This window comes from Alexandromys fortis, unplaced genomic scaffold (assembly GCF_014885135.2).
Source record: "Alexandromys fortis isolate MF-2015 unplaced genomic scaffold, M_Fortis_MF-2015_v1.1 scaffold_0, whole genome shotgun sequence".
NCBI classification, from domain to species: domain Eukaryota; kingdom Metazoa; phylum Chordata; class Mammalia; order Rodentia; family Cricetidae; genus Alexandromys; species Alexandromys fortis.
This window is the reverse complement of record NW_026067949.1, coordinates 31,119,290-31,135,313: the sequence shown is the minus strand read 5'-3', so window position 1 is coordinate 31,135,313 and position 16,024 is coordinate 31,119,290. Positions and strand designations below refer to the sequence as shown.

At 45.1% G+C, this 16,024-nt stretch overlaps 1 protein-coding gene across 2 annotated transcripts in view; it reads right to left on the bottom strand.

Moving 5' to 3' along the window:
- Positions 1-2,158: 2,158 nt before the first annotated feature.
- The window catches only part of Kit (KIT proto-oncogene, receptor tyrosine kinase), a 76,617-nt gene continuing 62,751 nt past the window's right edge, over positions 2,159-16,024 (bottom strand). For both annotated transcript variants that reach the window (XM_050150159.1, XM_050150160.1), the window contains exons 10-21: positions 15,436-15,542; positions 15,216-15,342; positions 14,846-14,950; positions 14,626-14,736; positions 12,747-12,897; positions 10,729-10,820; positions 10,219-10,346; positions 9,097-9,219; positions 6,229-6,340; positions 6,018-6,117; positions 5,569-5,674; positions 2,159-4,504 (exon numbers count right to left, since the gene is read on the bottom strand). In XM_050150159.1, coding sequence (XP_050006116.1) covers positions 4,373-4,504; positions 5,569-5,674; positions 6,018-6,117; positions 6,229-6,340; positions 9,097-9,219; positions 10,219-10,346; positions 10,729-10,820; positions 12,747-12,897; positions 14,626-14,736; positions 14,846-14,950; positions 15,216-15,342; positions 15,436-15,542 — 1,394 coding nt within the window. In that variant the 3' untranslated portion in view covers positions 2,159-4,372. The remainder of the gene's footprint in view (positions 4,505-5,568; positions 5,675-6,017; positions 6,118-6,228; positions 6,341-9,096; positions 9,220-10,218; positions 10,347-10,728; positions 10,821-12,746; positions 12,898-14,625; positions 14,737-14,845; positions 14,951-15,215; positions 15,343-15,435; positions 15,543-16,024) is intronic.

Here is a 16,024-nt window from a genome sequence, read left to right as displayed (position 1 = left end):
AGTTCCTGCCTCTACGTTCCTGCCTAGACTTCCCTTCATGATCAACAACTGTAAACTGAAATAAACTCTTTCCTCCCCAAGTTGTTTCTGGCCGTGGTATTTTGCCACAGCAATAGAAAACCATCATACTAGAACATCTCCAAATGACTGCAAGGTCCAATACTAGGCAGGTACATACTAGTGAGCATATGGGTGTTCTGCTAATTAAGACTAGATAAAGGTGGACGGGGGAGCCAGAAGAACTCTAGTGCAAGACGAACTGATGCTAAGAGCCCCCAGAAGCATGGAATGGTGTGGAAATTGAGAGGCGACGTCCAAGATGATTTTTTTGTGGGCCTTAAAAGACAAGGGCTTGTTAGGAAACGGAAGACATGAGGTGTGAGATTGGAAGCAGAAAAGGAGGGTGGGTCACATGTGAGGACAGGTGAGCATGGACGTGAAGCCCAGAAGGTGAGGTAGTCTTCAATTGCTAAGATGGTGGAATTTTGATGGGAGCGTGTAAATCCCACCTGCAAAGTTGTCCACACTAGGACGCCATTTGCATCTAGGAAGGAGGTAATATAACTGGAAGTGATTATTGAGTCTGTGACGTATGCCATCACCGGAGTACAGCACTTCCTTCTACTACTTACTAAGCCCAATTTACCAAGATGAACGTTGTCATGTTTTTGAGCACTGCATATGTTTAGGCATACAAGGTAGATATTCTTAAACAGTTTCCTATTCGAGCGTTATAGTATTTACTAGATTATGAAACCTGCATTTCAAGAGCCAATCAGCTCATATTCACACAGCAGTGAATGACAAAGGCAGGGCTAAACCAAGATTTGAGCTCAGTTTGAGCTTGGATGAGATGACAAGGGCCTGTGGGCCAGTTGGGGAAAAGAATACAGACTTATATAGCATGAGCTTCCAACTCAAGATTTTAAACACGGAAAGGCTAAATGACAGCAAAAGCCATTTGGGAAAAGGCCTCTTTGTTCTACTGCCAATTAGCATTCATTCCTGTTTGCAATATGGCAGTGCCCATCGCCTGACTGAAATGTCGATTATTGATGTTGATGCCTTCCTAGCCACAAAAGTTTCTTCTGACTTGGAAGAATCTGTCTTCATTCTAGTTCATCTTTCCCCTTTGGGACACACTTCTGCAGGTGTACGTGACATATCTATTCAGCAAGTCAAGAGTGATGGTGTTTGGGCATTCCATTGTGTATGTAGGTTCATGTGTGTTGAGTGTATGTGTACATGTATGTATAGGCCAGAGGACAACCTCAGGTTTCATTCATTAAGTACTGTTCATGGTTTGTTTGGTTTTTTGTAAAGATTTTTTTCGAGATAACTTCTCTCACTGGTTAGGAGCCCCATAGCCCCTTCTCCACCTCTCCATCACAGAGATTCTAAGTGTGTATCAGATTTTTAAGTGTGTGCTAGCACATCAAGACTTTTCCTTTTTAAAAATGAGTTCTGGGGATGGAACTCAGGTACAACACATGCCTTTACTGAGAGAGCTTTGACCCCCACCTCCCCTTAACCCACTCCTAATAAGCTGTATGGTACAGGAAAGAGCTTTGTCTCAGTTGGTTCCAGTCTCTGGCTGGTGTTTGCTGGTACATCACAGGAGGATCCTGCCACAGAACAGCCTCCTTGATCCAAGTGAGGATGCTGAACTCGGTCCGTCATTAGAGGCCAAGAGCATCGACCTCGTCTCATGAGGAGATCATGTCACCTCAAACCCAACACCAAACACATAAGCTGCTTTCTTCAGATCTCTGATATAACCTTACACACTACTACCGAAGCTAAGTTTTAGTCCATCTGTTTTAGGAGAAAACATGCTGTGTGAATTAGCTTGGACCACATGAAATTGCTGTTATTTACTGTTATTTTGCCAACAAATAGTCACTCCCCGTGAATCAACCTAATGTTAACCATAGCTATGCGGAAAACTCTCCAAATGTTTTCTACATCTCTCAAGTTAAATAGAGACCCTGGGTTCTACGGGAAGAAAACAGCACACACTAAAATTACTAATAAAAGTCTATTGGATTTTCCCATATACAAATCCTAGTGTGATGGAGAGTCCTATATGTGTTTTATGCAAATGGTGCACAAAACTTTCTGCCTGGGTGGATGTACTTTAAAAAAAAAAACTTTTTATTTGATTTACATATTTACATTTTTATTAGAATTCTTCAGAACTGTCAACAATTGGACAACATATCAGAAAAAAACACACACACATGAACCATAACATGTTCAAACTTGCACAGCTTATATATTTACACATAAAGTTACTGTATATATAAAAAATATTTTCAGGGACTCATGGGGCTTGGGAATATTCAAAAGACATTATTGCTACATTTCAATATTTACAAAAAAAGCCACAAAATAAATCCAAACATCAAGCAACTGAAAGAAACATCTGACATTCGATGTAAAAAAAAATTATAAAAATATAAACTTTCAAGAATATCCAAGACAAATTCTCAATGGTGCGCCCCTGAAGTACCTAGACATCCATATTTAACAGCTACTTTCCTTATTATAACCGAAGTCGATAGGAATGCAAAGGAATGTTTCGGACACAGTATGGCAAACAGCGACAGCCTCGTCCGAGACAACACAACCGCCTCACCAGTTAACTTTGGAAAGGTGCGAGAGTGTAGAAGACCAGTGCAAGCGGTCACTTCCAGCTGGATGGCCACATGTCTCTGAATGTAGTCTAAGGGGTCAAGAGTTGGGGGAAAACCGTGAAGGCAACATACCTGAACCCTGCAAGACAACACGGGAATCTTGCCAGGGACACACTGATCGCTTATACTGGACAGTGATGATGGGGAGTGGGGGCAGGGGTGGCAACTACATGGTAACATCCAGGCTTCCAGTTTACGCTTTCCTGGAATGATCGCATTCTATAAGTTCTAAGGGATGGGTACAGTATGTTGAGTATAGATAAGAGTGTCATAAGTGCAGGTGGATTTCAAATAAATAGATCCGTAAGCACTCCACTCTGCTAAGCCGCTGGTGGCTTTGGGTAATCTCTTCTGGCCGGTGGGTGACACGCAGAGAAACAGGAGAGAGACAGGAGAGGTGGAAAAAAAAAGCTGTTACTTCTTGGGTACTGGAGGACCTCCAGGATTCAGGGCAACAAGGTCCCCAAGATATCTCTCTCTCTCTCTCTCTCTCACACACACACACACACACACACACACACACACACACACACACACACACACTTATATAGATACTGGCCCGATGTCCAGGATGTGCCTATAAAAAAGGCGGAATCTAACTTTCGCTTCCTGCTATGTGAGAATCCAAACCAGGACGGCACTGTTTTCTCACTCCTGTGGGAATCTCGGGGTAAAATGGTAATCTTTTCAGAAGGGCGTCAGTTCCCTTGGCTGCAATGCCCCTCTGAAGCTGGGAGGCTTGTTCTCGGCAACCTACAGAGCAAGTACATTGGCTAAGAGGTTTTATAAAAATTGTGCTTAGCAGTTAACATTTTTCCTTTCAAAAAAAAAAAAGGCATTAACTGTTTCCTTCAAATCTGTATGGCTCTTAATCTATTCTTACACACAGCAGACCTATGCCAGGGTTGTACACAGAAACTAAAGCTCGCGGGGTTCCCCCCTCCAATGTATGGACACATACAACGTATAGATGAGTATTTACAAATGCTGGCTAGGGAGGCCTTGCCTCCATTCTACTCCCTAACAGCGAACTCTATTTAAAAACCAGGTCAGTTGTACAAAAGCCTGTGCAGCAGCCCACAGCAAAGAATCTTTGTTCGTGCTTCCGGGGCACTTTCTTTCACAGCCTGGGTCTCCTTCTCAGCATGAACTACTAGATTTCTTAAGCCCAGATGTTTTCGCGTGTCCTCTGTTCTGATAATGGTCTACTTTCCACACAAAAGGCTTGGGTTTCACTTTCTAGTCTTCCTCCGTCTTCCCCATCATCTTGGAGGGCTCGCTAGGCCAAATGGGACTACTTCTATTCTTCAAATGAACTACTGGCCATACTTTTCAGACAGACTCAGAGGAGCATTGCAAAGAACTCTGGGCACCTCGTTTCACCCCACCCTCCCTCCTCTAGCGCAGGAGGTCTGTTTGCAGTAGGAGCTCCTTTGCTATTAGGAAAATATATACATACAGTTCGGACCTTCGCAGTGGGACGGTGGCTGACGGCAACACAGAAAGGTCATCAGCCACTAAAGTGTGCTCATAAAGACAGGATCACAGTGGGGTGGGGATGGGGGACCAGCTACCCTGAAGTAGGCTACAAGTCAAAGGAAAACAAAACAACCATCACGGGAGCCAAAAGACCAGGGAGGGAGACAGCAGGGAAGCCTGGTGGCCATGATTTCTGCTCAGGCGTCTTCGTGCACGAGCAAAGGCTGGGTGGAAGACGCGCTGCTGCCGACAGAATTCACCCGCACAGAATGGTCCACCACCACGGGGTTCTCTGGGTTGGGATTGCAGTTTGCTAAATTGGAGTAAATCTGTAGAGAAAGACGCCACAGTCAAACACAGCACCGCCTCTAAAAACCCAACAGGCAGGGGCACTCATGGCTGCAGAATGCGGAAGACAAGGGTTTGGCAGGAAGCAGTGGCCGAAACCCAGATCGGGTTTACACCTCAGTTTCCCCCCCCCACCCCCCAACGAGGAAATAATTTTACACTAGGTACTAAGTGTACAATGTGTGGAGCGCTTCTCTCCTCGTGGGATTCATCTGAAAGCAAGCACTGGTCAGCCGATGAAGAGGGCTTACGGATCCCTAGAGCCAGCTGCTGGGGTAATTTGCAGAACTCTTCCAGAGTCGCTCGTCAGGAATCAAAGCACTTGGGTGGAGATGGATGTTTCGTTTGCAATCTGCTTTGATGCCCCACAGAGCAAGCATTAACCCGAAAGGATCAGTGGTGTGCTATTAGAAAAGAGAGTTCCCTCGGCGATGGCTTGGGGGAGAGGGGGAGCAGCTAAAACAGAAGTCTAGCCCCAGTAAAGACGGCTAATTCTTCCATAAGAGCCAAATAGGAAACAATGGATTTATTTCATTCCACACTCCTTGAATCCCTAGGAGCGCTGTCCTAACTTCAAACAACCCTTCTATATGGCTGTGGCATCGCAGGCATTGCGACTAGCTGGTTCTCACTGTCTAAAGCTCGCTTTACTGTGGTTACAGGCTGTCTTCTTCCATTCTAGTGCACCCCAGCCCACCCAGGAGAAATGGTCCCACCATGTGAGGGAGACCAGACAGTCCCATGATCAGCATTCCAGGACAGGGAGGAAGCATGGCCTGGCCTTATGATAACATCTAATTCCACAGGTCTGAGCACAAGGCTCCCCTCCCCCAGCTCACATCTCCCTGGATTAGAAGGGAAGGGGAAGTCGGGGAGGGTGTGAGCAGAAAGAACGGGCTTCCATTGTTTTATGTCCACCCTCTGAAGAAGGCCCGTTTATAATCCAAGCCAGGGAGATGGGGGAGATTGGGCCTTGTCCTGGAAGCCTGGGGAACACCACCCTGGAACAGGGAGGAAGAGGGTTCTGGGCCCGGCGGCTACTCACATGCTTGGTGCTCTCTGAGATCTGCTTCTCGATCAGCTGCACGACCTGCTTGAACGTCGGCCTTTTTAGGGGATCAGCGTCCCAGCAAGTCTTCATTACATCGTATCTGCAAAACGGGGGGCCAATGTCTATCACTCCCCTGCGCCCTTAACCTGCTGTCTGCTGCTCACCACAGGACAACCTCAGAAACAAATCTGGGCTACGCACCAGGACGTGTGAAGTGACAGATAGACAGAATAAAACCCTGTATGCGTGAGATACTGTCAAAAGTTTCTGTGCTATTGGTGACAAGAGATTATGAAAAGAACCACAGCCGTGACATTTGAGCAGGGGTAGCCACCAAAGGAACCTAGTGACATTTCAAACTGCGCTAGCAAAAACCGTCAACATCTGGGGTTTCTGCCTTTGAAAAGGAAAGCGTCTGAAGGAAAAGCCTGAGGGGTCCTCACATTTCTGCAGGCGCGTGCTCCGGACTCAGCATCCGGAAGCCTTCCTTGATCATCTTGTAAAACTTCGAATCGACGGGCATCCCTGGGTAGGGGCTGCTTCCTGGAGCACAGAGAGGGGGCAAACCAGGGTTACTCGTGAGTGAGGAGGAGGTAAAGGAAGCCTCTAGAAACCGTTGGGCAACGAGGCAGTCTCTGGCAAGGAACACCTTACCTAAAGAGAACAGCTCCCACAGGAAAATGCCATAGGACCAGACGTCACTTTCAAACGTGTACACACAGTTGAAGATGCTCTCCGGGGCCATCCACTTCACGGGCAGTCGGGCCTAGAAGGAAACACAGGAGATTCAGCCAGTGAATGAGGAGGCTCAAGTGATAAAACAGAAAGCTGTCCTGGCGCTGATCTGGCTGGAATGTAGCAATGAGTACCACCTAACAAGACCTCCAAACTTCACGACCCCCAGACACTTCCTACTTTCAATTCGTGGTTCCAATAGCTCCCTTTCAAAGGTGGGGGTGTTGAGTCAGTATAGTAAATGAAGAACATACACATTCACGTTCACGGGTCCTAACCTCCCTTCCAATAATTGCCTCGAACAATGAAGAGCCTTAGTGTTTCACTTTTCCTCTCTGCCAACAAAATATATGGCCTCTCCCAACTAGAACTACATTTCCCAGCCTCCTCTGCAGCTAGTTATAGCCAGACCCCTTAGTTGTAGCTGCAAAGATTCAAGTTTTATGCAGTGGCATGAGAAAACAAAACAAAACAAAAAAAACTTAAAATACTGTAGTTCATGCACCCGAATCCTCTTTCCTGTGTCACCCCATCACGTATCTGCCTTACAGACAAGATTGAAGCTGTATCTCTGGTCACCTTTGACCAGGACGAGGAGGGCTATGCACAGAAAGGCAGGAGGATTTGGTGCTGAGCTTTCTGTTGCGGAACGTCTCTGTGAACCTTGGCCTCGACCGATTCCTTTCATTTACTCCTGAACTTCTGACACCTGCAATCCGTACTACCTCTCACTTGCCCACTGGAGAAGTTACCGAAATACAGATAAGCCAGCCTCAGAATCATCTTGCAAAACAAAAATAAGATTTCAAACACAAGGAGTTGTTTCGTGGGATGGAAATGAGGTAAAGCAGGTAAAATGCCCAGCAGGGTCCTGCTCACCCCCGTCCACCTGGACTAACACAGGCTGATGAGGGCAGTGGCTGCTCCGAGGTGGGGAGCGGCAGAACTGGAGCTAACACCAGTGGACATTCAGGACCCTTTTACTTGGTAAACTGAACTCACCGTGACTATGCCTCTTAGAGTCAGTCTATCAGGATTTCAGGATACTAATCTGCCACGTGAAGCTAAATCAATCCTCTAAGTCTGTTGAGGACTGCACGCTGGGGAGAGAGCCTCCTCTTGGGTTAGGTTATTTTAGTGTGGGGGTGGGGCAGGGAATGATACACATGCAAACTATAAAACCATCTACTATGCATCCGCAGATTTTATACCTAGGATCGATTAGTGTCTTGAATTCAAGAGGGCTGGGTATCTAAAGACACTGACTTCTAAGTGAATCTGAGTAGTCCATTCGTTTGAAATGGTATTCTGACTAGGGGCCCACAGGCTACCCTGGACTCGGAGCCCAGGGTGGAAAAATCTTGTGAATTAAGAATTCGCAAGAACTGAGAGAATTTTCAGAGAACAAAGGGACTTTACAGTGACTACACTTGAATGTCTATGCAGTACCGTGTCATGTATATCCCCTTGCTTTAAACTCTCAAATAATCGCTTAGTTCAGCTGACTTGACCTGTTAACTGCAGAATTAGCGAGGGAGATGCTGGGGCACAAGCCCTATCCTGGTGGCTTCAATTTCCAAACCACAGAGTAGAAGAATGGGCCTGGCTGTGTTCTGAGAACTCTGCCAAGTATGATTAACTCCTATGAACACAGAGTAACTATCTCTCATCAGTTACAAACCCGCTGAATGGGAGCGGAGCCAATCTCAGCCAGGCTGGACCTAGACGACTCACTTCCTCTATCTTGCTCCATTGATATATATTATATATCAATATAAATTATGCTGTGTATAATGTTATACATATATACAGATGAATATATAAAATGAATACATATATAGTCACTTAGTGGCTGGAATAGTAAAACATTTTCCATCTTCTTTTATGTATTAAACCAGGATGGGAAGAAGTTGGTTTCATCAAATCTCCTGGGGGAAAAAAATCCTTGACGGAGCCTTTTCAGAACCGTCTGACTGAGCCAGGATATAAAGCCAGCAATACCTTTACAAAACCAAGCTGTGCACAGCCTTCCAACAGAGGAGCCACGGCGATAAAAGAGAAGGCATTGCATGCATCATCATGACAGACACAAAAATTGACCTCCAGGAATAAATATGGACTGTTCAAATGGGCCTGGGAAAAACGGGTACCTAAGAATATATATCTAAGAGGTTATGGCCTTCCATACCCATGGCCCCTACTGACTATGCTACCTCAGATATAAATCACTGAAATATACTGCACCTTAGTTTCTCCCGCTATAAAAATGGGAAGACAGTGTTTTCTAAGGCACGGGTTTGTCTTGAGGTTACAGAAAAGGCTGGTGGTGAAATACAGCACTTGGGAAAATTCGCTATGTTCCACAAACCAACTGTTATTTATGAGTCTACGTAATAGCCATATTGACTACGAGACCCAGCATTCCATACAGCTAACTCTGACACCATCTTAGACTGTAGTCATTTCCCAGAATATTTCAACCTCAAATAAAAAGAGCCTACTGTGACCTTCAGATCTACATTGTTACAGTTGAACAAAATCAAATGCATTGCTATTCTCAGGCAATAATGAAAATTAAGGCTATTTCTCTTTCCTTCATATGCCCTCTAATTATACAATTATAACTAAGAATTCTATTATCAAACGTTAGTAGTAGGAGCGTTCAGCACTCCGTGCAAATTTTGCTGAAATACTTGGCATTACAAGGTAGGGATTGGATTACGACAATAATAGAAACCAGTTTTCCAAAACGCTCTGTGTAGATCAGTTGGACAGAGAGGCACTCACGTTTCCTTTGACCACATAATTTGAATCATTCCTGATGTCTCTGGCAAGACCAAAATCACAAATCTTTGTGATCCGACCATGAGTGAGGAGGATGTTCCTGGCCGCCAGGTCTCTGTGAATACACTGTTGGGGCAGAAGAGAAAGCGACAGCCATTCATCTCGGCGCTCAAAAAGAAGACTATTTTTAATACTACAATGCTGTTTACATTTTTTTTTTTAAAAAGAACTTTTGTTTTAAAGAAGTATTTAGTAGCCCAAAAATAAAAACTATGCCGCAAATGATATTCACATTTTGTGTTTTGCACGATCAGGACTCTAATTGCTGTAATTGCCTTCCAACTCAGTCCCGATAAACGTCTTTCTCCCCCTTCGACGGCTTTCATTCATAGGAAAATGTATTATAAATAGTCAAATTGCTTTGCTAAACTGAAAGTTTGTTTTGTATGCATCTCTGAATGTCTTCTCCTCAAAACACATCTGACAGCTTCAACTTGATCTCTCCTAAGGACACAAGGAAGAAAGCTTCATTTTAGCCCGTCTCTTAGCATGGAAGCTGCCTGGAGATATCACTAGAGCAGTCGCAGGGACCGTACTCTGGGATGATTCCTTTCTCCCGAGGGACACTTCTGTCCCCTCCAGAATCCATCCCCCCCCCCCCAGCCCTGGCCATCCTTTTCTTAATTGTTCATTTCTTTCTCTGATCTCTTACTGCCTAACACTCCGCACATACAATCTACGGGGCTCACCCTGCAGGAGCCCAGCTACGTGCCATAGTAACAACGAGGCACACTCCTGACTCCCGCCTTTGATGATAAAACCATTATCCTTCTATTTTCTACACACGTATCTTAAAGCCAAAGTTTTAAATGAATTCACCGCATAGGAAAGAATGCTTGTGGAAGCTCATTTAGACAGGTCTGCACTTTCGAGCTCAGAAATTAAAGCAGGAATTCCAAAGAGACAGCAGTTGGAACATGAAGAAATGAAATTTCCTCTGCTTTTGGTTACCACACTTCAAAATGACACTCTGCATTCTAACTAGGACTATGATGAAACACTCAGGTTTTAAGAAAAAAAAAAAAAAAAAGACTCTGTGCCTCTTGCAGAGTCACCGCCACTCACATTCTTGGAGGCGAGGAACGCCATGCCCTTGGCCACCTGGTAGGAGAAACTCAGCAAATCTTCCAGGTCCAGAGCCAACTCATCATCTTCCATGATGGCGGGAGTCACGTCTCTTTCTATATACGAGTCTATTAGGAAGACAGGGGTTTCTTAGCAATAGAAACCTAAGAAGTTAGAAGAGGACAGAAGCAGTCACAGTACCAGAGGCTAGCAATGAATGAAGAGAGTGAACTCTTGGGCCAATCACCTCCTCAGGGAGGAAGAAAGGTGGACACTGACTCACAAAGCCAATAACCCACAGAAGGTTTCAGAATCCTTAGGGCAACGATGGGTCCACTTTAAAAATCTCACATCTATAACGGTAAGACCCGTATTTCTACAAGCTCAGCACCTGACCCCCAGCCCATCTCCCTGAGACAAGATGAAAAATAAAGAACACGGTTCGATCACAGTCCCAGTGATCAAAAAAACCACAGTGCCGGGTTGCTTTTCTGCTTGGCAAGGACGTACCTATTCTTGCGGATCTCCGTTTGTCTGTCTTGGTTGGTACAACATAGGAGACTCCAGGTTTCATGTCCATGTACTCATTGGTACTGTCGTTGCTGGGGAGAGGAAACACCAAAGTCAGAAGGAAACAGAACTGGAAAGGGGACACAGCCCTGGCAAGGACAGGTCAGGCTACCGCTCTCAGCTGCTAGGCCATACTGCAGACTGATCTTATGTCAAGATAGGTAATGCCACCATTGAATGAAGAGTTTCGAAATGGTTCTGTGAGAGATGAGTGCCTACCATTTACTGCTCAGGTCCAGTCCCCAGGAATGTCTTTTTTCGTGGGGATCAGATTAGAGGAGTCCCATCTCCAGCTACAGTGATATAATGGGGAAAAGGAGCCAAAACCTATTACCTCACACCACTCCGGTCTCTGAATGAGCCCCTACTCAGACAAGCCGGAAGCTAACAAGGCACTTCCAAGACATGTGCGCGGGGAGATGGTTAAGCACATAGAGACTGAGGGAAGAAGGTTTTGAAAAACCAAGTTTGGTTCAGATAAACACCAATAATTTGGATGATTTTCTAGACCATCTGGACCTCTTGAATCTGAAACATTTGGCTGGAGACTCTTCAAGATTTCTAGTACTTCCTGCCTCTGATTAGCATAGAAACACCATGACAACAACCTCCTTCAGAGCGTGCTGGTGGCTCCAAATCCATATGGGATCCCAAAGCGCAAAGAACATCACACAGGACAGAACAATTCAGGCCATTATTTCAGAAAGTGGAAAAAACACACAGGGCCCAGGCTCCAGACTCAAGGCAAAGTGGTTCCTGCCTCTTTATGAAGAGTCTTGTGTTCAAGAAAAACTAACCAAAGGTGGGTTTTGTGGCATTTCACTACCCCACTAAACAACTCAAGCTTTCAGGACTAAAATGAAAACACAAAGCTTCCCTTGGTACTTTAAGTGTCAGTAGTGGGGAAAGCTTTACTAGGTAATTGTCCCTCAGCGCTTACTGAGGCCTCCTTAAAAGTCTAGAACTGAGACTTCAGAAGACAAAATCCCACCATCTAAAAACAGAGTCCAATTCCAATGGAATTTCATTAGTTTCTGGTGCCAAGATTTTAACCCAGGGCATAGAGTAAAGACGAGAAGAGGTAAGTAAGATCCACCACACAACTGCAGTGGTGTAAAGTACACGTCTAGGGTGTGGATAGGAATTCCATCGAGTTTGACGGATCTCGGAAGGCTTCTTCCATGGCGGAACTCAACCACATTTGAGAAGAGGAAACAAGAGCCATGGCAGAGATTTCTTTTCTTTTCTTTTCTTAGTTATAAACTGATTGGCCCATTAGCTTAGGCTTCTTATTAACTAATTCTTATAACTTACATTAGCCCATAATTCTTGTTTCTATGCTGCACAGCAAACTAACTTTGCTCCAAGGACCTCGAAGCTGCATATATTCCATCCTTTGCATCCTCATCCTTCAGGCCAATCTCAGAGCGGCCCAGAGGTCAAACAATGTTCTTTAATAGCGATGACTTTTTAACAATGACATGAGGGACATGGCAGACAGAAAAACACTATGATGACAAAAGAAGTCTACATATGGAAATATGCTCAGTCCCCAGACTTAACCCTGGCTGTATGACAGCCTTTCCCTCTTCCCTATAAACAATCCCACTGTGAAGATGCCTGCAGACCCAAGCTCAGGAACACAAATGGAAGCAGAAAATGGAGCCACAGTAAAAAGAAGAGGTAGAAAACACATCCAGTTCCACAGAACCAAGGCTCAGGGAAGAACAGAAACATGAATTATGAGAAATCAGTAACAATCTCAATTTGAATCTTCAAGGGTACTATCTGAACTTCTGAAATAGCGAATCACATTTAAATAATTTAATAATTCTGATTTCACACCTCAGAGTACCTCAGTTCATTTTTTTTAAAGTAAGAATCAGCCTTGATTGCAAACCCTTATGACCCCTTGAACTGCCTGTCAATGGCTGACTATTTATGCAAATCAGCCTTACCAGGAAGTCTCCTTTGAATGCAGAAGGTTCTTATAAAGTGCCGCTTCTGCCTGATCTTCTTGCTTTGAGAAAATAAATGAATCACGTTTTCGTCTCAAAAAATTCAAAAGATCACCATAGCAACAATATTCTGTAATGACCAGGGTGGGCCCTATGAGGATATAATAAAACGTTAGGAAGACGCAAGATACACTCTAGATAATCCAGCCTCCTGTAGAAATACCCAAGGGTGACCGTGGCTATTAGCATTCAGCTTCAGTGCTAAGCCTTCTTAGTCCCAACATAATTCTATCTATTAACATCACTTATCAAAAAAGCAGCATTGTGCTGAGTGAAATAAAACAAGCAATCCCCTTTCTACCTGGATGTCTAAGTGACATGAACGTTAGGGGCCAGGCGTGACTGCTGGCTTTGCAGCCACAAGGGACTGCTTTCAAAGGCTCTACTGTGATCAAGCTTCCTCTGCGGGAACCCTTTGATTCACTTCCGTGTACGACAGGTTTCTGTGTCCTTGCTGTAATGTTATTATGAAAACGAAGGACCTGAGCTGTAGCCTGGTAGGGAAGTAACCACATGGAACAGGCAGCTAAGCCCCGACTGGAAAGTGGGCAAAGAACCTGAAGCTACCCGTTTCGCCGAGCATCACTGGCTGAAAAGAGTTGGTGCTCTGAATGTTTAAAAGCGCGGTTCCGAAGTTAACAGGCCACTAATTACTGTGGGTAGAAACCGCCTCGTGAACAGTTCACAGGGTGATGAAGCATCAGTCACGGGGGCTGTCCTGAGACACTGTTCAAACCTGTCTATTGTCCCATGGCTCGGGACAGACGGCAACAGCTCACTCTACACACCTTGCTCCTTCAGAACAACAGGCCTTCTGCTAATGTCAAGACGTCCTAGATGGGAACACTGACTAAGGGGTTAAAATTGGAAGCTTTTTCTTCTTCTTCTTCTTCTTCTTCTTCTTCTTCTTCTTCTTCTTCTTCTTCTTCTTCTTCTTCTTCTTCTTCTTCTTCTTCTTCTTCTTCTTCTTCTTCTTCTTCTTCTTCTTCTTCTTCTTCTTCTTCTTCTTCTTCTTCTTCTTCTTCTTCTTCTTTTTTATTAGAAGTGAAAAGCTTGCTCTATTTGGTGTGCATTTGAGAAGTGGGAGGCTCAGGGCTACTTTCAGTTATAGCAGGCAAATGAACATTAACTCCTGAGTGACTAATTATGACCCAGCAATGTATAAAGCTTTAAGACCAGAAAACCCTTCTGGGGGAGTCGAGTCAGCAAAGAGCCCATGTTGATGTAAGCATCAGTGAGAGTATGTTGTATATATCCTGGTTATTCCTCCACCTCCACCCCTCACTTGGGATGATACAACCAGAAGCTATATCCCTGTACCTGTTTAAGGGGGAGGGCATTATAATTCAACACATGCATGCAAAGTATAACGGGCAAAAGAGGCTTGCGCAGTTCCACACAAAGAAAAATCCCGTGTGTTCTCCCACACTTGTGGGAGTTAAAATGTTGACCTGCAGAGAGCTGGATAGAGACAGTCCATAAGACTGTCGGGGGGCAAAGGAATGAGAGGCAGCAGAACAGTTGTGGGGTGTCTCTCCAATGCTCTATAACCCAGCATGACAGCTATAGCCAACATCTCAAAATAACAAGAGGACAGGAACCTGAAGGCTCCCAACACACAGAAATGATTTTTTTTTTTAAAAGAAATCTTCATTTTTAGGAGTGCAAAGGAAAATAAAACCTATCAAAACAGAACAAAACGTTTGGGTTAAAGACAAAAAAAAAAAAGCCCTCCTAAACAACTTATAATTAAGCACTATCCAAATCATATTTTGATCGCCCAACAGACAACAGCAGGTGCCGTGATGACAGGACTCACCTCCCACGGTGCACGCTCCAAGGAGATTCACGATGTTCATGTGATTGCCTAGATAGCTCAGGACCTTCAGTTCTGACATGAGGGCCTCCCTTTCCGTTAAATGGGCACTTGCTAAAATGGAAAACACTGTATTTTAGCAAAACAAAGACAAACAAACCCATGAGGCAAACTGGCGGCAGCGAGTACAGGCAGTGAACTCCCTGGCCCTGCAGTCACTTACGTTTAAGCATCTTCACGGCGACCGTCATGGCGGCATCCGACTTAATTAGGCCATATGCAGTGGCCTCGACAACCTTCCCGAAGGCACCGGCACCCAGCGTCTTCCCTTTAGAGAGGAAGACAAGGTCAGCGGGGGACAATTAGGAGGTTCCAAAATCAACAAGGCAACTGAGGGTGCATATGTCTGGAGACAGAGACACTTCACTGCTCTGTTCCTTGTGCCAACCCAGCCAACCTCTGTACAGTTTGACAGAAAGCACACTTCTCATTTCAGGTGAAACAAGGCAAAGGAAGCTACGCAGGTTCCTCAAAAACACACTGTTATGTGTACACAGAGAGGGCTGGGTGGAAAGCCCCTGCTTCATACTGACCAAAACTCAGTCTGTTTCTGGGAAACTCCCATTTGTGATCGTAAGGAAGTTGTGTCGGGTCTATGTAAACATAATTGTTCCCATTTATCTCCTCGACAACCTTCCATTGTACTTCATACATGGGTTTCTGGAAGAGAAAGGGAAAGCCATGTCACCAGTTAACCATCAGCTGCCTCGGTCCCTGCGGCATCCGGGGGAGGAGAGCACAGTCAATGGTCACCTGGAGGTATTTGTAGGCGAGGACCATCACGATGATGCCCATCATGCCAGCCGTGATGACAAAGCCAATCAGCAGCGGGGTGAACAGGGTGTGGGGCTGGATTTGCTCTGCAAGGGAAGAGAATCGTGACGGTGAGCTGTGGGGCAGCACAACGGCCTGGCTACCACCACCTGTCCCCAGCCGAACCACTGCTCTCCTGGTGCATGCAGGGGACACATCTTACCCTCGGTACTCAGAGACATCACTCCTCCCTCTCTTTCTTTCCTCCTCTTATGTTAATACATTACTGTCACTATTATATTATCATTCTGTGCTAGGGATGGAGCTGACACCGTGCCACACCCACACCCACCTCACTGGATGCACGAGCATCTTTAAAGACGTGAGTTGGGGACCAGATTACAAAGAAAATGAACTTTCTGTGGCACACGCATAATGTTACGTTGCTTTCAATGGAAAGCGACGTCTGCATGGGTTTTCTTTCTAGGTGGTTTGCGTTTTCTTCTTTCTGTGCTCTTATGTTTTCTGAATGTTCTACACCGAACATAAACGTCTTTTACAGAGAAGAAAGGCATTTCTGAAGCACCCT